Raw genomic sequence first — 22,204 nt, 5'->3', positions numbered from 1 at the left:
ATTAAAAAGGAATTTGATTCTTAATGCTCACAGTCTTTCCTATCCCAACAAGAGCTTTCCCCTTCAGAAATGTCCCTGGTGGGGCATCTCAAACATGAACTGCCTTGCAAAACAGAAACAGGAGACCAAAAGTGGAGAGGAGCAGACTGCTTGCTGCCCTTTGCTGTCTCTGCTTGTGGATGACCACCATGGGAGAACGGCAGGGGATCCAAATATCAATTGTTGTTTCATATTGAGTGTCCTCTCCCCTGTGCTCAGAAGCAGGTTCTGGAAGGGCTCAGTGCTCACGTGCTTTTGCAAATACAATTCCAGAAACTTCACTGTTCTGAGAAAACTTCAAGCTCTTGAAACACCTTGTCTAAGGTTGGCTTTTTAATGCAGGCATCCACAAGAGAGGAAGGATTTCTTCAGCAGTCAGAGCCTCTGGTAATGCAATTAATGTACCCCTGAAGATGCATCTGGTTTAGAGGCAGCATTCCATAGATTTCTCTCATTGGGAAGTAGGTGTGGAGAGTCTCAAACTGATTCAGTGCTATTTAGTGTGCATATTTTAATTCTTTGGGGTGAGATCTGTCTCTAACATGAAATTATTCCAGGAAAATTATCTTTATGATAAATTCCTATGCTTTGCAAGCGATCACTGCATTTATCTGTGCCAATCTTTTTTCTCTGAGAATAGCATATCCTCCCATCTACTGATGGGGATAATGTGTCTACATCTAGTTATCAGCATTGGTAAGGGGATGGTAATCTATGCAGCTGCCTGGCACACCATGTCTCCCTGCTGGCTGGCTCCATTCCTCAAGCTCTGTAGCCTCCAGCCATGGTGCCCCCAGCAGCATAAGCTACATTTTTTGCCTTTTAAGAATAGCTTCTGAAGGATGGAGTAAACAAGGAGACAGAAGGAGGAACTGTCTTTCTTCATGTGTAACCAAGGGATGTTAGCAACCCTGCATAGGAAATGTTCTCACAACTGTTAGCTGGGGTAGCTGGAGATACTATTTATGTCTGAGTCCTCCCAGCGAATGGCCTTTTGAAAGGCAGCATCTGCACGGGATCTTTAACAAGAAAATGAATGCGTGTCTTGGACTTCTGCTGCCTGTTAACCACAAGATACATTGAATTGTCTAAATGAGGACAAAAGATGTTTTTGATTGATTAAAGGACTGAAAAGGAGGAAAGATGGCCCATTTTGCACTGTAGATGCATCCTGCAAGTGTACATTTGGATTTTGTCATTCTTGCATTTAAGAAAAAAATTAAATTAATTATTTCCAAATTCTGCAGGGAAGCCTAGGTAACCTCAGTGCCAAGAGGCTTGGTCATTGCAGTTGCAGAAGTAAAGTGCTAGTGTGGAGGCATGAAACAGTATTTCTATTCTGATACCATTTTTTATTCTTTTTTCCCTTTTTGTATGTGAATGGGATATCCAGGATGACTGACGGCATTAAGAGAAAGTTTGCCTCATAAAATTCCACTTAATATGTCTATTATTCCTAAAGATAAATTTTGAAAGCTGCTTTAAGTCTTCAGTTATTAGCAAGTTCATTTCCCTCACCCAGTTCTTCAAGATATACTGTAGGACTGACTACTTAGTGGCATTTCTTTTCCACCATGAGAAAGGGAACTTGGTACAGAGCTCTCTGTTAAGAAATCATAGCCTGGTATTTACCAGTTTGTGTTCTGCATCACTGATCATATGCAGGTCCTAACTAGTTCTCAGTTTCAATAGCACATTTTGTAAGAGCACAGCCACATGCTGTAAAAACAGTTAGCAAATGCTTTACTTACATCTATTCAGATCATACCTGCCACCTTTTCTTCCTGTACTTTTATCTAATTCTGTCTTCAAAACCAGTTAAATTTCATGCAAGCAATTATTTTACTAACTGCCTACTGCATGTGGCTCACTCTTTCATTGTTTCAATATATCTTCTTTTTTCTATTTGTTTTATTACTCTCTTTAAGGATAAAAGTTACAATTAGAAGACAATAATAGCCAGTTTTAAGCATGGCTTTCTTTTTTAAGAGTGCTGCTAAGTTGACTTTTTTGCCCTTTTGTCATTTCCTCTTTTTTTTGGTAAGGTATTAAAAAACAGGTGCAAATGACTCAATAAAGTTAACTTTAAATAAAAATCTAAATGCATGCTACTAGCTGCTACATCTGGCATATTTCTTACTCCCTAATTACACAAGTACCCTTAGATATTTTAGAAGTGAAGACTTCAGAGAAGAGAGTTCAATATCTTGTCCACTTTGAAACATCATTGATTTTTGTCGTTAGCCTCACAAACGAATAGTCCTTTTTTCATTCTAATGCCATTTTCCTCATGTTTATTTTTAGAATGTCTTCCCTCTCTTGCAGCACAAGTTCTCCAGCTGTCTTATAAACTTTCTTTTCTACATGGATCTATACTAGACTTTCCTTGTTCACTTGTTTACTTCCTTGGCTTTCCAATAAGATTTTCTTTAATTTTCTGGTTTTTAATCCATGTTATTTATGGAGTTTTATTTGGTGTCCTTTATGCCTTTTTTTTCAGCAGGACTCTGCTAATAAATGCAGGTAGCAAATAAAACAACCAATTTTTTTTTTTTTTTTAATTTTCTTGCCCTATTTTAAATCCATCTGCAAATGGTCGTAGCTTCATGTTTACAAACTGTTGAGTAGTTGGAGTAATGATTGCAATTTGGGGTTCTTTTTTTTTTTTTTTTTTTTTTTTTTGGAGGGAGTTTTCCCTGTATGCTAAACAGAATACTTTTTAGTTGGATAATTTCAAAGCTGCTGAAGATTAAAGATATAAAACTTTGCTTGCCCTGTGGATCTCATTGAGACTTGAGCAAACCAAGATCTTGGTTCTGGAGCTTGGCAACTTTGTGTATGCACATTCCAATTCTATTAAAAATAAGCATTTGCTATGCTTGCTAATTTTAAGTATTTATTTTGACGTTGCTTTCTCCCATTCTAGATGTATTTTCCTGGTTTAGTTTGCTGGCACAATATCTACAAATCAAGCCTACTTCATCAATGTTAGCTTCTGCTAAAACAGTAATGAAAGTTCAAATATGACTTAAGAGTGACTGGCTCTCTTGTAGCAGTTTAAGATGTTTTAAGGCCTTAGAAGGCATAAACAATTTTTACTCCCCCAAGGACTCCTAACATCCTAAATTGTCTAAGCCACTGGAAGAGCTGATAGATCATAAACAGCCTAAGATATTCGGAGGGTTCAAAGCTTATTTGGGGTATAGTCTGCCTGTAATCATTTTAAGCAACTAACAGGTCTTTAGATTTTTAGGGGACTTAAACAAGTTGTCCATCTTTAGAGCTGCATGGATGATAATATCAAGCTGAACTGTGCTTGTTTGAAGACCTTTAAGCTGTGTGTTCTGGAATCTGTTATTTACCTTCCAGAGGTGTCCCTACCTAGTACTTGGTGTTGGAGCCAGATAGCAAAGGACACTGGGGCATACTGGCAAGATTTAGTGAGAAGAAAATCAGCGAAAATTCGGGAAATTCTTTTTTGGTCTATTTCTGCCTTGTTTGTTCCAGGCTATTTGTCTTGGGTGCTGTGCTCTTTTTCTCATAACATGATACAAGTTACAACATCCTGTGTCACACTGTGTGTAAACAATGTCATACTGTGTGTAAACACAGTGTGTTTACATGACGGTAGTGTAAAAAATATCTGAGAAAATTGCTTTTAAAAACTGTTCTGGTGTTTTGGCAGAAGAATGAAGGTTGTCTGAGAGGGATTTGCCTTGTCTTTATTTTCAACACAGGTTTGTCTTTCCTTAAGGAATGCAGCACTCTCAACCTCAGTATTTTTACTTGAATCCCAAGATAATCAAACATCCACACTTTCATACTAAACTGTTTTCTTTATGCTCTGTCACTGTATTGATGCTTAATTTCCATTTGTTACTCCTGTTGAATGTGTTGGAAGACTGATTCTTGGTTGAAGACTTCTCCCATGGAATATAAGACAAATTCCTTTTAATGCTTTCTGGTCATGTGTCATCCATTTCAAATTATTTTATGAGTCTGCTTATCTTCTACATGCAATCTGTAGGTAGGTTGCAAATGCTGACTCCTGGAAGTCTCTTCGTTTTTAGCTATAGTGGTCCTGTGGATCAGAAGAAACTATTCTGTTTGGGTTCTTCTTATTGTATTAATCTCTGTTTTCTTTCACTCCCTCTTCTTTCTCTCTGAAGTATCTACCAGCTTAGCTGGCTGATGACTCTCTTCCTTAGCTGAGATACCAAAATTTTGCTGAGGGAAGATGGCTGTTAGGGGTGTGCCTTCTGTCTAAATCTTATCCACTGGCCACAAGATCATGAACTGGATCACTGGACACTTAAATGTCCACTGGTAGACAGAACTAACTTGTATGTGTTTACATTGTTGAGACAGAAGAGCTGCTGAATTAGCTACTGGTGCCACCAGCTTTATAAGGCTGACCTCATACAAATGGTGTGAGTTTGAATACAGCATCTTCAAAAATCCCAACATTTAACCTAGCTGGCAGGACTGCACAATCAAATGAACAGAATTAGTTGTCTTGCAAAGTGTTCCAAGCTGAGTTGGCACCCTCCCTGAAGCAGGCACACAGCTACTAGCTGCAGCAAGCTACTTGCTACCCTGCTTCTGCAGCACCTTGGACAATTCAAGTAGGTATCAGGGTATGTTTCTGCATGGTTGCTGGTTTTCAGACAGGCAAAACTTGCAGGATTCTGGAAAATTAGTGGGTTGTATCAGTGTGAGGAGTAAAAATGAGTCTGCTCTTAGATTCATCATTCATCTCAATGTGATGGACAGGATGATGTCATACCTCATTTAAATAACTGTGGTTGTCAATCATAAACTGCAGATCTTGTGTTCCTTGAATTCCTATACTTGATCTTGTGCCCTTCTCCTGGCTAGTTACACATGAGCTAGCACCAAGGAAGCTGCCACCTCTTCTTGGTCAAAGGGAGTTACTGCCCTGCAGAATTACTCCAGAAATCCCCTTTGCTGGTTCCATACAGTTTGCACGCCAGCCAGTTTTCACTTGGATTTGTCTCTGCACATGGTTCCTCGCCTGCACAGAAAGCTAAATATTTATGAAGTAAGGCGTTAGAAATTATTGTTTTCCCATCCAGGCAGCTGCTGGGAGTGCCAAACTTCGCCTTGTACTAACAATACCGTTGCCTAGCTAATCATGGGAGCTAGGGATGGGCTTGCTGTGCTGATCATCACCACACTGGCAGAAGAGATAATGAGCTGCTGATAAGGATGCATCTGGAATCTGGCCAGTATTGCTTTGCATTGCACGAGATACTGTGTGCTGCTTCTTCCTTCCCAAACCAGGACAATAGATTCCTATTCCTTAGCATAGTGTCACCTTGTTCTCTTGTAACTCACTCTATTTCCTTTATACAGTCTGAATGGCTTAAGAATGACAAGTTTACACAAAGGGAAGAAAGCATGTCTTGGGAAATTCAAATCCTTTGTAAACTAATCTGGTTTTGTATGCTTGCATTTAGTGATCTTGAATGGACAGTATATTTGAGAAATCAGCTTTAAGGAGTATTTCCTTTTGTGGAGGAAGCACACTTGGCAGCATGAAAATCAGATGCACTGCATGGCATCAGAAAGGCAGCTTCCTTTCTGTGTTGAGCTTGCCACAGTCCTCATTCTGGTAATGAGGTTGTGCTGATATTTTTGCATGGGATTGCAGGCAGCAATGTTTTAATCAAAATTTAATTCGGTACTATAGCAAACAAGTGGGCTGCTGTTGGGCCTTTCCATGTGGCAGGATTTGAAGGAGGAGAGCAGTGCATTTTCTCATTGGTACTGTCTTTAGATTTCACTTAAATCATCCCCTGATGACATAAGTGAAAAGGTAGGAAGTGCTATTTATGCCTTCCTGGACATGCATACACCACTTGCAAATTATGGGTTGTTTTGTCTTGCTGTCATCCTCCTGAGCTGTATTGTTGTGGTAGAGTTGGGGAAATTTCACCTTAATCCCTTCTTCTCTTCAACTACCAGTTTTGGATATTCCAGCTGGAGGGGGTTACCCAGATGTCTGAGTTTGTTTGTGTTAACCTGTGCTTTGTCAGTTTACCCTTCAGATACTGGTTAAGCAAATGCACCAAATTATATTTCAGTTCTCTTGTAATTTGTTAATAATGTTGTCATTAATTTGTAGTACTTGGTCCTAATTTCTTCCTGGAGACATAGCTGAGCTGTGTAGGTGATACCTCTGTGTAGGGGGAGAGGCTCGCTAAGTTGTTGACTCTTAGTACTTAACAGGCTCCACTCTGAATCCTTATTTGACTTTCAGCAAAGCTTGCAAGTCTGTGCCCTTCATCCTCTCCAAGCTCGTTAATAATGTGAGCTGGACACAAGCGTGAAGGAAAAGTCCATCTTAGAACAGATCCCTGCTGGGAAATCCAGTCTCTGAGCAGCTCTGCATATAACAAAGCTAATGGAAATTTCCAGGGAGGGCTTAGAGAGCTTAGTGACAGCCATAAAAGGGAAGAAAGTAAGAACTTGACTAAGTGGACTTCACTGTCCATGACTGACACAGTGCGGAGAATTGCAATTTTTCACCCTGAAGCCCTGGGCAACAAATGTCCTTTTTACTGCATCCACATCCAAGTGGCTCCATGCTACACAGAGCTTCTACCTTATGCCTTGAAAAATGTAAAGTGCTTCTAGCATTTCTATGTCTAGAGTTTGACGAAGCAAAAGTTAAATGCTTACATTACCTGAAAAATATTCATTTCTCCAGTGTAAGCTCTGCTTCTTTGGAATGAATCGTCAGGCCTTGATTTGCAGATCTCCTGGGAAACGTACTGTGAAAGGCTGCTCATTTACAAAATTCAAGCAGTATTTTGCAATGGGAGCTAAAAAACCTTTAGGCTTTCTGAAAAGGGAGATTGTACTATTTTAAATAGGTGTGGCTAAACCAGAGCAAGTCGTAAGCTTAATTGAAAATCTGATTTAAACCAAGATAATTGTGGTTGTCACACACATCTTGTTGTGTACTGAAGTTGGTTTAAGGTGTGATTATGTGATCAAGTTTCTAATGCAAACATGGTGTTAAAACTGGCATTTAACCCTCACAATAGCACTATTTCTTTGATGAAATTTTGATTCATTAAGAAGAGACATTATGATCTTCATATAAAAGGTATATACCAGTGCCCTCTGTTAAGCTCAGGTGCATGCGCTCCTCACTGTATCTTGATGCAGTCTGAAAATCTCTTCTATAGGCTCAATCAATCATCTAAAGGCTGGAAAACCTAATCAGGAGCAATCTTGATACTGTTCTTAGGGCTGTAAAGAGACCGATGTGGATTCCAGGTGAGAGATACACAGATGCATATAAAAGAGGACAGAGATTGTGCTGAGGGCCTTATGGCTTTTGCAAGAGGTAGAGCTGGGAAAGGGTAAGTTGTGTAGCTGGCCAAAGGAAGACACTACTGAAAGGTAGCAGCGAAGATGCTTGCTGCTGCAGGGAGTGCCACCTGTTTTTTCTGAGCCACTTCTTCTGCCCAGCAGGGGCAAAAGAACATCCAAGGTATAAACCAAACTAAAAAGCCAGTTTCAAGTGGTGCTGAGAATGTTGAACTGCCATCATGGCCAAGTGTAGTGACCTTGGCCTAAGCCTGTTTATCGGTGTTCCCAGAGTCAGCAGCCAGAGCAGTGGCACCATCTGCTACAGGTGGTCCTTCTAGGGAAGGAAGGCAAAGCCCTTGATTCTCTGTCAGTAAAGGAATAGCTAGTAGGACCCTGGCAGTGAAGCTCAGCTGATAAATGGCAGTGTTTAAAATCAGTATGAAAAGTTGTGCATTAAATTGAATGCCTTTTGATTTAACCATGTGCAAACTGACAGCATGCCATTAGAGTGGACTTTGCTGTCCAACAACCCAACTGTACAGTAGTAAAACTCTGCAGAATAGGTAGGAGCATGGTCAGGAGCTTTTCATGGGTGTACTGCATGTCAGCTTGGTACCATGATGCTTTTGTAAAAGTGAAATTGATCCACTCAAAGAAGCCTGTGTGCAGGAGCTGGATTTTCTGTATATTACAGGAACACGGTGTTTGGGGAAGAGAGGAAATATGGTATTGTCAGCTCCTATCTTGGCCTGGGGGAAGCTTTGTGGTCTTCTGGTTTCTTGTCTTGAGAGCTGGCAAAGGCAAGTTAGGCACACATTGGCAAGGAATACCAATCATTTACGTTGCTGTGGGGGACCATGCCTGTTCTTTGGGAAACATGAAGATGTGTGGAAGAAGAGAGAAAAGAGCACAGGTCAGCTTAGCTCTGTTGTGTAATAGCTGTAGATACCAAGCACATTAGACTTTTTATGGAAATTTTGACTACGAGGTCAGAAAGTCTCTCTTGCCTAGGGACTGTGCTGCTTCACAGACAGCAAAGTGTGACAGCTGATCCTCAGCCAGTATATTAGGCAGTGGATGGAGCAGCCAGAGGGACTGGCACAGTTTTAGTGGCAAGTTACCATCTGTCGGTAAACTCAGAAACCTTTGTAAATCGGCATCTCACTGGCGGCTGCTTTCATGGGTTATAATGCAGCACAGGACTAGCTCAGCACAAGAAAATAAAAAAGCAATGGCTGGTTACTTCTGGTAGCCTGCATATGTGATTTTGTTGACCTAATTTTGTTCATCTCTCACCCTGGGTCCTAACCTGGAGTGCTGTCATCCTGGCAGCCTAGCCCCAGGCCTTCCGTACACACTGCTTTGCCATTGCAGCATGTCTGACCTGCAGCATCTTCTAAGCTGGGGTTCTTGCCAATTCTTCTGAGGCATCTCTTTACAGGGACAACAGTTTTTATATGTACATAAAACATCTTGTTTGTGCCTGAGCCATAACCAACTACCAATTATTTTCTGTGAATCCTTTCTTCAGATTATAGGACTACCCCTAGTTTTGAGCCTGTCTGCAGGGTGATGGAAGTCCAGCTGTTCAGACACAGTCTGCTTGTGTCTACACAGGTCTTATTTTGTTGGTTTCGGATTTTTTCCCCCACACTTGCCTTGCTGTGACCACTGCACAGCACTGCTAACTCTCCACCCAGCACCATCAGGTGTGTGCAGTCCAGCAACCACGTGGTGGTACACAGCACCATTTCAAAACTCTTAGACAGCTCATATGAGCTGTCAGCATGGTGTGGCAAAACACTCCAGGAAGTGCCTTCCATGCTAATGCAGTCCAGAGTGCTTCTGAAGGTGGAACACAGCAGTAGGTGGGGAATCTCTATGCTGCCTTGGACTGCATAGTGAGTGCCTGTCCTGTGACATTTCTGTATGGCACAGAGTAAGCTGGATTTGCTCTCACCCTCTTCTTGGTGGGATGTGTACTTGCAGCATTATAGTGGTTTCGTTTCTGTGATTGCCTGTTGTCTTCAGCAGTGGTTGGTAACCTTGTCTGTTCCTGTGAGTAGTGAGCCCTGACTTGGTGTATCTTTTGGGGAAATGCTGTGTGAGAGGTTTCCAGAGCATTGGTGGTTCCATTATACTTAGTGGCATTAGGTGTAAAATTCAAGTTTGGACTTTTCAGACACACATGCTGTTGATGCAATATAAGCTCTTCTGTGGAAACTTATTAAAATGTCCTCTACATCTGTCCTTGCTCCACAGTGACTGTCAGTGAGAGGGATGTATAAAGATTATTTACAGGTAGAATGAGAATAATTTGCAAAGAAATTAAATGTTGAATAAGGGCAGTGTCTTACTGACCATTACCTAGTGCAGGAAGTGCTTGCAGACACCACAGGGAGAATTGGCCTTTCCATTCCAATTCATTGTTTAGTTACTTGGGGTTAGGGTAACCTGATTTTATACACACAGTTGTATGTCTTCATTTCCTGAAAATCTCTCTGCTCCTGTTGCTGTGTCTTGGTGTTAATACTGAATTGAATTGAATGGAATATTCCAGAGTAATCTGGTAATGCAGCACTCTTTGCAAAGTGGTTTATGGTGATGAGCCCTTTTAATGAAAATGTGAACTGAGCTAGATCTGCAGTATCTGTAGGGCAGGAATCAACACTATTCTTCATGTTGTGGGGGTGTAATGTATGCTGGCTTGAACAGTGTCCTGTCATGCTAATATTTTTTCCTTCTTTGGCATTTTAAGGGCCTTAAACTCTGGAGTTGAGTACCACTGGGACCAGCTGAATGAGAATGTCTTCACTGTGCATTCCAGCAGCAGGAGTGAGCGGCCTGGGTGAGTCTCCTGGGTGTTGGGTTAGAGAGACCTGACCCTTTCTGCTGTTTTTGTTAGCTCCGACATCGCTTCTTTGTTCCCTTACCACTGGCAGCTTTAAATATGCCATTTTCTCCCCCTTTGGCATTGCCTGGTTGGATCACCTGGCCTTCTTCCAGCAAGTGACATTCAGTGCCCAAAAATGCCAGTGATAGTATGTGTCATTCAGGGCCCCAGTAACAGCTGTGGGAGGAACATGTGGGGCTTGATGCATCAAAAACACCATGTAAAGCAAACGGCCTTTGGAAGGTAACTGAAGAACAGGGGAGTTGGCAGAGAAAAGGGCAAATATATGCTGACCTGGTGATTGATTTTCATCTTTTTAATTGCTCATCTTGGGACAGTTGTTTCTCAGTAATAAACTCTAAAAATAAAGCTAAATCCCTTGATGTCCCCATTGGCTGTTTCAGTCTGTCCAGTGATGCCCATGTTGTTGTTCTGAACACAAGGGTGATGCTGCAGTCCATTGCTTAGTGCCATGGTGACAAGTATTTCTCTGTAAGCCAGCTGTTCTCAGCAAGAGGGTGATAGTTGTGTTTCTGAGTTGTGAGCTTCAGCATGCCAAGGAAGTTGTGAGCTTGTTTACAGGGCAAATGCCTGGGCTGTCTTACAGCCTTGGTCTGATTGTGGGTGAAAAATAAGCAGTAGAGATTCTTTACTCTGCTGTATGAGTGGGTATTGCCACTACTTAAGTTTTTGACAGTACGTACTCAGTCTGGTATAATGGCAGCTTGAAGAGAGAAATACTGGTCCAGAATGAACTAGCTCAAGAGAGAGCAAAAAAAGTGTAGCAGGTTTCAAAGCCTTATGAAGAAAATGTAAATGAGGCAGTCTTACTTGAATCTCTTTACCATTCCCAGCACTTAGGGGTCAGTTTAGAAAAGAGCGTCGTGGCATTGTCAAGATTCAGCTGTAGCACCATACACTTCAGCTGCTCGAGTCTGAGAAGCTAATGAGCCTTGAGGTGGTTCCTGTTGTTTGCTTTTGAGAACACAGGGTTTCCCTTGTCTGACTGGAATGGGCAGAAATGCCTGCTGGAGTGCATTCATGTGTGACGCTGACAAACTAGGAAGTCCAGAGGAGGGAAAGGATGCAGGTCACATCCATGGGAGTTAAAACTGCCCTGCTGTGCAGAAGGTTTTGTGTGTGTTTGTGCTTCTGCACTGCACGTTGTGCTGCCTCCTCAACTCCAAGACGGTTGTTCTGCAGGCTTAATGATGCTGCAGGGATATCTCTCTCTGCCTGTAGGACACGCTTCTTCTCTGGAAGGGTGAGTGGACTCTAAGACTCCATTGGCTTGAAGCTCAAGAGACCAGTGTGTGTAAATAAATGCAGGTCACAATTCCTTTCTTCCCCATCCTCACAGTGGCAAGCAGGTGCCTCGTTGGAGTGGAGGCAAGAAGAGCCTCACGTTCATGTTTCAGTCTTGCTTGGGCGTGTTGCCTCAAGTGATCCTGGTCTTATTTGTTTTTCTCTCTTTTCAGAACCAGCAGAGCTACATGGAGGACAGACAGGGACATGGGCCTGATGAATGCCATAGGCCTACAACCCCGAAATCCCCCCACCTCTGTGACATCACAGGGTACCCAGACCTTGGCGCCTCAGCTGCAGAATGCCGAGACTCAGACAGAGAGGGAGGTACAGGAGCAGGAATCCGCCTCTGCAGGGACTGGTGAAGGTAGGAGACCAATCAGTGGTTTATCTAACAGAGTTTACCTGGTGATTTAGGAGTTTCCACATATGTTCCACATCCCGTCAGTGCATTTGGATGCTCCTTTTATCTCTTCAACAAAGATTTCTCCAGCCTAATTTACCTGTAGCCAGGCATAGGTGATCAGGAGAGTGAATCTCTGGCCATATGAATAGAAAAGTTTTCTTTTTCACATGCTTTGAGGAAGGAAATTTCATTCTTCTCCAGATCATTGTGTCTTTGTAGAATCAACTGTACTGCCTTCATTCCTCACACATCTCCTGATCTCCTAACCATCAGTAAGGCTGCAAGCTGCAGAGTTATCCTTTCTGCCTCTGTGTTAAGAGCTTGATCCTCCCAATTGATGCAAAAGGTCTGCAGGCTTCACAAGCTCAACATTTTGATACAAAATAAAATACTGTAAATCACTTCTCACAAAGAATCTTTGATGATTCTGTTTAATTTGATTGATGAGGTACATGATGAGTGCCCAGTTCAGCTATACAAAAATGTCTCTAGTGATTAGCAGTCCAGGAAAACTTACCAACATGTAAGGAGTTGGAAACAGCTACTGTGCAATTCCTGTACAAAGTCACTAATCTGTTGAAAACATTGATTTATCCAAACTTCTTGTCTCATACATTGTGCTTTCATTCGGCTCTGAAGGCTTGGCTAGGTAGGGGTTGGGCAGTATATACATAGGAAAGACAAGAGAAAATCAAGGAGACAGTTTTGAAGTTGTTGGTTCATGATAAACCTCCTTGGCTTTGGAAAGCAGCCCACAACATGCCTGTGTGTGCCTGTATGCCTGCTTGTTCTCTGTCATTCTGAAAGTTACATTTTGGTATGTGACTCTTCCACAGTTTCTGCTGTGTAGTATCCAGCATGTGTGATATGATCTTCTGTACAAAGTTAAGTGGGAAATTCCTGCCCACTGGGGTTTCCATTTGCTTATCTCAGCAGAGCTGAGATTAACCTCTCTGGAAGGTTAGTGCAATTGATGGCGTGTGAATAAGATTGGAACACAGACTGGACAAATATTGAACTCATGGAAACTGGTTCTTCCACTGACTGTGGTGCACAGACTGAGAACATGGTACAGCGTGGGACCTCCTTGCATCAAGGCCATGATGGCTGATGCTGCAGGCTTTTGGAGTCAGTTAAACCAGGAGAGTTGTCCAACACTGCTTCTCTCTCCTGCTGTTCTGCAATCATCTCACAGTTTCTTTATCTTGTTCTTTCTAACTTTTCAATTTCCAGATCTAGATCATGAGTTTTAACTAGGCTGTTAATGAGATGGGGAAAGGGCTGTTCTTTGCCAGTACTTTGGCGGGATATCTCTACAAAGAAGAAAAGCATGTAACATTTGGAAGAAAAGGAGTGTAAATAACAAGCCTAGGACAGGTACTTCTCTTAATCTCTCTTTCTTGCTTGGAAGAAGATCAGCAAGTTCCACATGTGGTGCAATTTCCATCTCAGACATTGACTTACCACATGTCCCCTTGCAAATGGCCACACCTGCAAAATGGGTAGTGACTCCTGTCAGCTATATTAGGGCCTGTAGAACAAAGGAGTTACTGCAGTTTAAACACATGCATCAGAGATGAGCCAAGGCGTTTTATCCTGTTGTTGGTCAGTTCCTATGCCAGTTGCAATCTCAGTGGGAATTCCTCTGTAAGGACTCAAGAGTAACTTGAAACAGGGAACTGTGAAGACTGTAATGGTCAGGAGGATGAAGGATCAAAAAAATCTAGTAACACATGATAGAAGAATAGTACAAAGACCTGACATGAAGCAGAGAGACAAATTTTCTTCTGCTTTTACCAGCACCGTAGGCAATTAGCCAGGTACTTGTAGCAGTGGTAATCTGGCTCATCTAAGTCTTTGTGCTTCACATTACACATGAGCATTACCGGCTGCTTATAATGGTAAGCCAGCCATTTTCCTAGCATCATCAACTCTGGTGATGCACATCCAGTGTGTTTCAGCAGGCAAGACTAGGTGCTGTGGTGCTTTTCTGATGGCTAATTTGCCCACTGTATCTACTGTAACTCTGCCTGTTGGAAGGGAAACTGTGTTTTCTAATAGCATGATCTAGATGTCAGGGCAAAAAGAAAAAAAAAAAAGAAAAAAGTGAGAAATGTGCTACCAGTAACTTGGAGTGTCACCCAGGGCAAATTATTAATCATCTACTAAATGGGAATAAATCTTCCCATAGTACAGCACACCAGGGGCTGTGGAGATTAATTAGTGTTTTGTATGGGGCTTTGAAGATGGAAATCACTATGTAAAGGCTTAGCAGCATTATCAGCAGCAGAATGGATAAATCAATGTGATTCTGAGTAATGTAAAGGAAAGTGGTTTAGTTATCACCCTGCCATGAGGGGTGAAAAAGCCCCAACCAACCAACCGAATAAATCCCTGTACGTTAAAAAAAAAAAAAAAAAAAAAAAAAAGAAAAGAAAAGAAAAGGATAATGCTACCCTGAGAATGGGTTTCTGTCCTCTGTCCTGTCAGCCCCGCTGTTGTGGGGAATTCTGGCTCAGGGCATTTCTTGCAGATATGTGCTTACTGTACAAAAAAAAAGTATGCAGAATTGCATCAGAAATCTAATTAAGTTCTGTGCGGGTATAAATAGTTTCCTTTTCTCATGCAAAGCTCTGCGGGGACTTTGCCGCTCTGATTATCTTTCTACCTCCTTTGGAGGAATGATTATATGATGACTTTATTAGAAGTGAATCCCTCTAATGTCTGAATCTTTCTGTTTTGCCGCAGTTAATAGCGGACTTGTGAACTCTGCTCCTACGCCACACATAAAGGAAAGGTAGCTAGAGTTGAGAGAAAGCTAGGAGAGGTACCAAGAAATGCTTAAAACAGTGTTTAAGCTGTCTCTTACATTCTTTTAAGCTGACAGACATAGTGGAAATAGTGATAGAGTTGTAACTTTGAGGCACCCTTAATTAGAAACAATCTGTTGGGCGTTATACTATGTTTTCCTAGACGGGCATGATGGGAGTGGGATCTGTATTCAGCTGGTACATTGAATTTCACTTAAAATCCAGCAAAAGTTCCTAATGAGATTTAATGGCCCAAAGTTTTAACCTTTAGAAATTCCCGGTAATTCCTGGTCCAGACTGGGTCAGGCTATGGCTGCCACTTGTTCAGGCTGTTGGATCTTTGGAGTACAGTGCAAGGGGCAGTAACTGCAGGGTCTGTGCATTTGTGCCAAAGCTGCTGCAGGCTGGGGAAGAGGAACCTCTGCAGAGCTGCAGAACACTTGTTTGATAGTGGGCCCGTGCTGTCCCCTGGCTGTTGAGAGATTACCTGTCTTTCAGGTAATCCAGTTCTTAAAGAGAAAAAAAAAAACAACAACAACAAATAACTGAAAAGCAATTGTCATCTGATTTCCTACCATCTGCATTGTCTTTTGGACTTAAAATTCACGTAGCTAGCTCAGTGCTTGTTGTGCAAGTAGGCACATGTTATGAGTTACTGAAATTGTAGCCATCAGAATATTTGCTGTCACTGGATTGCTACTTTGAGGGGGCAACATGTACTGTCATGCCATATACAGTTTTTAACTTGTTGGGTTTAAGTGTTTATCACCAGCCAGTATAAATTTCCCTTAGTTCCAACTGCTTTCAGAGGTTGCAGCAGATACATTTGAGAGGGAAGAGGGTTGTAAAATGAAGGCTTGGGTTTGTGAGATTCAGTCTGTTCAAACTATTGGTAGTGAAAAGACAGCAGATGCAAGCAAAACTTTCCTGATATAAGCAAAGCATCCTGAGGATGCCTGAGGAACACTTAGAAGCAATCAGTGTGCCTGCATGTGATGTAATTTATTTAATCTGAGACATTAGGAACACGTGTTGAGGGGCTGCTTGGGCAGGAATACTTTGTCCCCAGCCGAGCCTCATGAATACTAACAAGAAGAAACATGTTGTTTTATGTTAGCTGAACACTTTCTTGCAATGCTGTTGTCAGATGTGATGTGACTTTTGGGCAGTTAGTGTGGAAATGGGAACTAGGACTCCAGGGATCAACTTCCAGATCTGCCTCTCATTCTCCAAGTAGAAATGTGGGTAGAACCCTTAGCCTTTCATCTGCCCGTCCATCTGTAAAATCTGCATCATATGTCCTATAGAACTGCAAATTTTGGTTTCTCTTTTAAATCCTCTGAAAACCACTACCTAAAAAATAGACTTAGGTTTTAGAACTATGTACTATGCAAGCCTTTACAGCATGATCTACTCCAAGTACTTGGGTCTCTTGGGATTAAATTATGTGGACTACTTTTAAACTCTAATTACAAAAGTAAGTTTCACTCATATGAATAGCCAAGGTGAGATATTACTAAGAAAATTCTTACAAGTTAAAGCAGTTGTATTTTTTGTGAGTTCCATGGAGCTGTTTGGATTAACTGTCTCAGAAAGGAAGTGTGAACATGTTTCTGGGCTTGGTTGGAAGGAAAAGTAACTATTGTGGCATTAAGGGAGATATAATTATTCACAGCTAGTTATACTGTGGTGTGCCCCTCCCTTTGCTATTCTTATGCAAGGGGTGAATTAATGTAAAAATGCTGATATTTTTATCTTTGAGCATCTGAATTAGTGGGGCAGCTACACACCTCAGAGCTATTATTTCATGTTCTCTGAAGACTTAGATATCTCTGCAATGCTTACTGTTAGTTCTAATTTTGAAGCTTTGTTTGCAAACATGTTTCCTAACTACTGCTGGTTTTAGAAAGAGCAATGTTGAAAACAGAAAAAAAATCAAGAGCAATGTCAGTATATGGCATAGATACAGGGGAGTCTGATCTCATCCTTGCTTCTGTGGACTTTGCATTTCATCAGGAGTGTGCCATCCATGCTCAGAGATAAACAAGTTGTACTCCTTATAAGTACTTCAGAGTCTACTTCATTTAGAAGTTGAAGTACCAACTCCATCAAAAGTTTGCAAGATGTTTTGCCTGTGTCAAATTCTCATCTTGCTGGAGTAGAATAGAGGACTTTTAAAAACAGATGCATTAGCTAGGGAATATTTAGTTAAATGTTTGAGACAGCTACATTGACAGAAATCTTCTGGTCTTTGGGATAATTGCCCTCAAGAGTAATGTTTTGTTCTGTATTTGGAATAGACAGGAGTTTGGACCTCTGGAAAGGTCACTTTGGTTACAGTAAAAAACATTGGTAGGAACACAGCACTGCAGCAAGCTGAAATGTGTGTGGTTTACAGCATTGCTGTTGTTTTGGGTAAGTGCCTGTGTGCCCACCCTGAACCTTCACCAAATGGAAGTCAGCTTATTTCACTTGCTCTGAATGCTAATGTAGTCTGCATTGGCAGCCTGGTGAAAGAATGTGTGTGGGAGTCACCAGGCAGTAGAAACGGGCTGTATGTGAATCTGTGCTGTAGCTCAGCTCAAGGCAAATGGCACAGCAAGCTTTGCTCTAAACTAGTCAGCCAAAGTCATTGTTGAAACCTGAGAGGAAAAGGGGAGGACAGTCTCCAAAGCAGAGGTGTTTGTTGGCTGCTTGAATGGTGAGGCTCACTTCTGGCTCTTGATGAGCTGGGAATTTCCAACATTGCTGTGTCTCTGGGATTTGAAGGCTCACACCGTGCTGATTCCTGCTGTGGCATCAGCCTTTGCCTGTCTTCTGAGCAAGCAGATGCCTCAACTGGAAACTCAGCCATGGTATATGGTAATTTAGGGGCAGGGAAGAGCAAGGGTTGCTGTGGTGAAGCACATGTTTGTAATGCTGGGGAGCATTGGCTGGCTGGGAGTCCTTGCTGTTTTGCTGTTCCAGTGCTTCTGTACTGGACTCGTTTATAGTAAGTGATCTATCAAGGGCACGGTACCTGCTGTTTCAGGAGTTGTGTAGATAGGCCTGTCTGGCATGTCTCTAGACCAGGTTGCAAATCCTGGCTTTCTTAAGCTTCCTCTCCAGCCTGGCCAGATGGTTCCTAATGAAGTACAACTATGCCCTCAGAAGGAAGTGATGACTGAATCCAAAACCATGCTTCTTAAACTTCCACTTAGTTCTGCTCACGATTAATGTTTCAATTTCCCTTGGCATGCATGTTTTTCACACTGGAGTTTTCCAGTATAATAACTGCCTCTGTCCTCAGTCTTTGTACTGGTCAGCCAAGTTCCTAGTTCATGCATCAGCCACATACCAACTAATACATCAGCCACATCCTGAATAGGATTTCTCTGCTAGAGTTGTGGGTCAGGCTCTGTCCAGAGGGTATTCTTGCTCACTCCTCTTAGGCTGTGCTGCAGATTGTCATGTGGTTACAGGTGTCTCTGTGGTCCCACTGATGCTCTAACCGAGGGGCTAGGTATAGTGCATATAGCAGGTTTACTGCACTCCTAGCAGGAACCTACTTACACTGCTGGTGAGATGTAAATTTGCCCTTAATGTCCATAGTATTTCTGCAGGAGGGCAATATGTCAGCAGACTTACTTGAGGATGAAATTAACTGTGTTCTGTGGTGGGGGACACTGGCAGTGCTTGATGGAAGTACCACTGAGCCCATGAGAAAAGGGAATAAGCTGTCACTGGCTGACTGCATGACATCTCTTGAGTGGCATAGTGTGAACTTTGCTGAGTATCTTAGTTCTCATGCTGCATACATGATCATCCAATCATTTAGGTTGAAGAACACCTCCAAGATCATAGAGTCCAACATTTGACCGAACACCACTATATAACTGAACTATAGCACTAATTGCCATGTCCAGTCATTTCTTGAATAGTTCCAGGAATTGTGACCCCACCACTTCCCTAGGCAGTTAAAATTAGTAACCACTGTCTCGGTGAAAAAAATTCTTCCTAATGTCCACCCTGAACCTCCCCTGGTGCATCTTGAGGCCAATTGCCTCTTATCCCATTGCTGGTTAACTGGGAGAAGAGATTGGCTGCACCTCCCTTCAGGTAGTTGTAGGGAGTAATAAGGTCTCCCCTGAGCCTGCTTTTCTCCAGGCTGAACAAGCCCAGCTCCCTCAGCTGCTCTTCTTATGACATGTGCTCCAGACTCTTCACCAGCATCATTGCCCTTCTCTGGATGTGCTCCAGTATCTCAATGACCTTTCTTGTGAGGGGCCCAAAACTGGGCATGGAGTTCAAGGCATGGCCTCACTAGTGCTGAGTACAGGGAGACAGTCACTGTCCTGGTCCTGCTGGCCACACTGTTGCTGATACAGGCCATCATGCCATTGGCCTTCTTGGCCACCTGGACACAGACTGGATCATGCTCAGCCACTGCTGACCAGCATCCCCAGGTCCTTTTCTGCTGGGCAGCTTTCCAGCCCCCCTTCCCCCAGCCTGTAGTGCCACCTGGGACTGTTGTGACTCAAGGGCATCTTGTTGAACCTCATGCAATTGGTCTTTGCCCTTGACCCAGCCTGTCCAGATCCCTCCTCAGACCCTTTCTACCCTCCAGCAGATCAACACTCCCAACTAACTTACTGTCAACTATGAACTTACTGAGGGTGCACTAGAATCCCCTCATCCAAATCATGGATAAATATATTAAACTCCACAGCCCCAAGTGTTTTTGTTTTCCTAGTCAGTGTGGCTTTTTGGTTTTTATTGTGTTTTAACTCCTCCCTACATCTAGCCTTGTTGACATTTGTGTTCATTTCCTTGGTGCCAGGAGAGCTCACAGCTTTCTCCTCAAATCAGCACTGTGATAGCTTCATAGAGGTGGGAGTGAGATTTATTTCTTTAATAAGAATCAGCAAGATCCCACTGTGGAATGTTTCTAGCAGTTTGTTATTACAGATTGTTCTCCCCAAATGCTCCGGGTAGGGTTTGTAGCAAAAGGAGCATGTTGAGAAACTGAACTGGGATGAACTTCCCTATCATGGTGATTTAATCTCCTACATGGACAATACTTTGGTGAGATTTTGTTCTCCTGAAGTAATCTTGAGCAACCAAGGTATCTGACGGTGGTTTTCTCAGAGCTCACTACAGTCTGACTATAAAGGGAAGCCTCAGAGTAGACAAAGACTGTAGGTCTTGAGATGTTTTTTTGTATTCCTCAAAAGATATCAGTCAAGGCAAGCAGGAGCCTACACGCTTGATCGAAGCTAATGTGGAAGGCCATGTTGTGTAGCTGCTGTCTGCTGTTGGCCAGCTTCTTATGTTCCTCCCTAGATTGACACTGGGGACATAGGCAGTGTGTCATCTGCCTACTTCTCAAACAGGTGAAGTAGGAAAAGCCATGGGGTTCTTTAACACCATGGTGAAATGTTTGGTTTATTGCAGTGCAAACTGAGGTTTCTCTTCTGTCCCCATGGGGCTGGCAGGATTGTCTCTACAGCTGTGATAAAGCATCCTGCCTCTTTGACTACTACTGTTTCCCCCATCTTTATAGCTAGATAAGAGCTGCTTTTCCAAGGCTTGGACATGCAAGTCTGTGAGGGTTACCTGTGGAAGTGATCAAGATTTTCTTGACAGAATTTGGTGCCTTCGTTTGACACTTAACCAACTGGAAAGTTATGGAAATAAAATACTGGGCTCTGTCTGGAATAGAATCTATCTTCTGTCCCAGCACATGCACACTGCATGATGCAACTACTCAGCATGCTTTATTTTGTGTCATAGTTTGCCTTGTGCACCAGAGTTACCTCTGCTTTCTTTTGCAGGTGAAGGTCCAGAATATGGGGCCAGTGGGGAGGATGCCCTGAGTAGGATTCAAAGGCTGATGGCAGAAGGTGGCATGACTGCCGTGGTTCAGCGGGAGCAGAGCACCACCATGGCATCCATGGGCGGCTTTGGCAACAACATCATTGTGAGCCACCGGATCCACCGCAGCTCTCAGACTGGCACAGAGCCCACTGGAGCTGAGGGCACGTCAGCACAGCAGTCCACCTCTCAGCAGCTGGGCACAGAGCTGGAGGGACGGATCCTGTCAGAGTCTGTGCAGCTGCCGGAGCGTGGCCTGAGCCCGCGGACAGCCCTTAGTGGGAGTGAAGGACAAAGCGCTGGTGACCTGGATCTGCCAGAGCAGGCCCAGTCCTCCATGGACACCGAGGGACCAATTGAATACAGTGACCTAACTAACAATAACCATCTTCCTGACAGTACCAACTTCTATAGTAACGACAGCACCAGTGGGGAGTCACGGAACAGGTAGAGGTTGAGTTGTGTGTTGGTGCTACCCTTGTACTGCTCAGCAGAGACCTGTACCTCACAACTGGCCAGGAGCTGGAAGAGCAGGGATGGGTGGCTCTAACAGGATGCTGGTGGTTCAGAGGGCTTCTCTATCCTGGGTGATGGAGGAAGGGATAAGTATTGCAAGGGAAGCCATGGGGAAGAAAGCATACTTAACATCCAACATTCCCACTGCTGAAGAGTTAACAGAAATACAAACCACACTTGCTCCACATCGGCCAAATTTTGAAGCCCCATGGCATCCCCTGAACTAAGCCCTGCAACTTGGTGTGTCATCCTTTGTAAAGCCTTTTTCCTTTCATTTTTCCTGCCCTTTTATACCCATGGAGCTGATCACTAGAGTGAAGAAAGGGAAGGGGGCCTGCAGCATCCTTCTGGAGACAGGCAGTACTGGGCAAACCCAGGCGTGATGCTCCAGCTCTGTTGCTGGAGTGGAGGAGTCTTCCAGGCCACAGTCCCTCTCCATAGTACAGCACTGCTCCCCCAGAGTGTGGTGTTCTGAGGCCAGTCCTGCCTATGCTGTGGTCTTTCCTGGGAAGAACTGGGCTTCACCAGAACATGCATGGCTCAGGATATGTTCACAGGTGGAATCTTTCCTTTTTAGAGTTAGTTTAGGACTTGGCAGGAACTGAAGCAGAGATGCCGTATGGATGGGTAGAGGGACAAGGGCTACTGCTCTCTAGTCAGGATGCAGTTCACACAAGGATGTTCTAAGCTGTGCCAATATTAACATGAATGAGCCACTCCAGTGGTTTCATGGTGCCAGGATTGAGCTGCACTTCCTTGACAGGGGGCAGGAAGTCTCTTTTCAGCTCCAGGCCAGGGTGTGAGGTATGGATCTGTGATGTAAGGTGTTGCATGTGAAATCTTGACCTTGTACATGTAGTTTCTAGTGGAGAAGTCAAGGCTCTGATACTTTGTTTTTAGTCTCAAATGTGATTTTCCTTTTCGTTTGTAACTCTCCATCCCTAGCAGGCTTATGGAGGAAGTATGGGGAGAGTGCGAGTGCTAACGAGGGAAACACCAAAGATCAATGTCATTAAAATATGACAAACCCTTGCTTGA

At 43.1% G+C, this 22,204-nt stretch overlaps 1 protein-coding gene across 1 annotated transcript in view; it reads left to right on the top strand.

Annotated features, from left to right (window-relative positions):
• Positions 1-22,204, top strand: part of AMBRA1 (autophagy and beclin 1 regulator 1) — a 126,275-nt gene extending 104,071 nt beyond the window's left edge. The window contains exons 16-19 of the mRNA XM_053980360.1: positions 10,142-10,231; positions 11,755-11,948; positions 20,611-21,097; positions 22,112-22,204. Coding sequence (XP_053836335.1) covers positions 10,142-10,231; positions 11,755-11,948; positions 20,611-21,097; positions 22,112-22,151 — 811 coding nt within the window. The 3' untranslated portion in view covers positions 22,152-22,204. The remainder of the gene's footprint in view (positions 1-10,141; positions 10,232-11,754; positions 11,949-20,610; positions 21,098-22,111) is intronic.

This window comes from Vidua macroura, chromosome 6 (assembly GCF_024509145.1).
Source record: "Vidua macroura isolate BioBank_ID:100142 chromosome 6, ASM2450914v1, whole genome shotgun sequence".
Lineage (NCBI taxonomy): Eukaryota > Metazoa > Chordata > Aves > Passeriformes > Viduidae > Vidua > Vidua macroura.
This window is presented reverse-complemented; position numbering and strand designations above follow the sequence as displayed.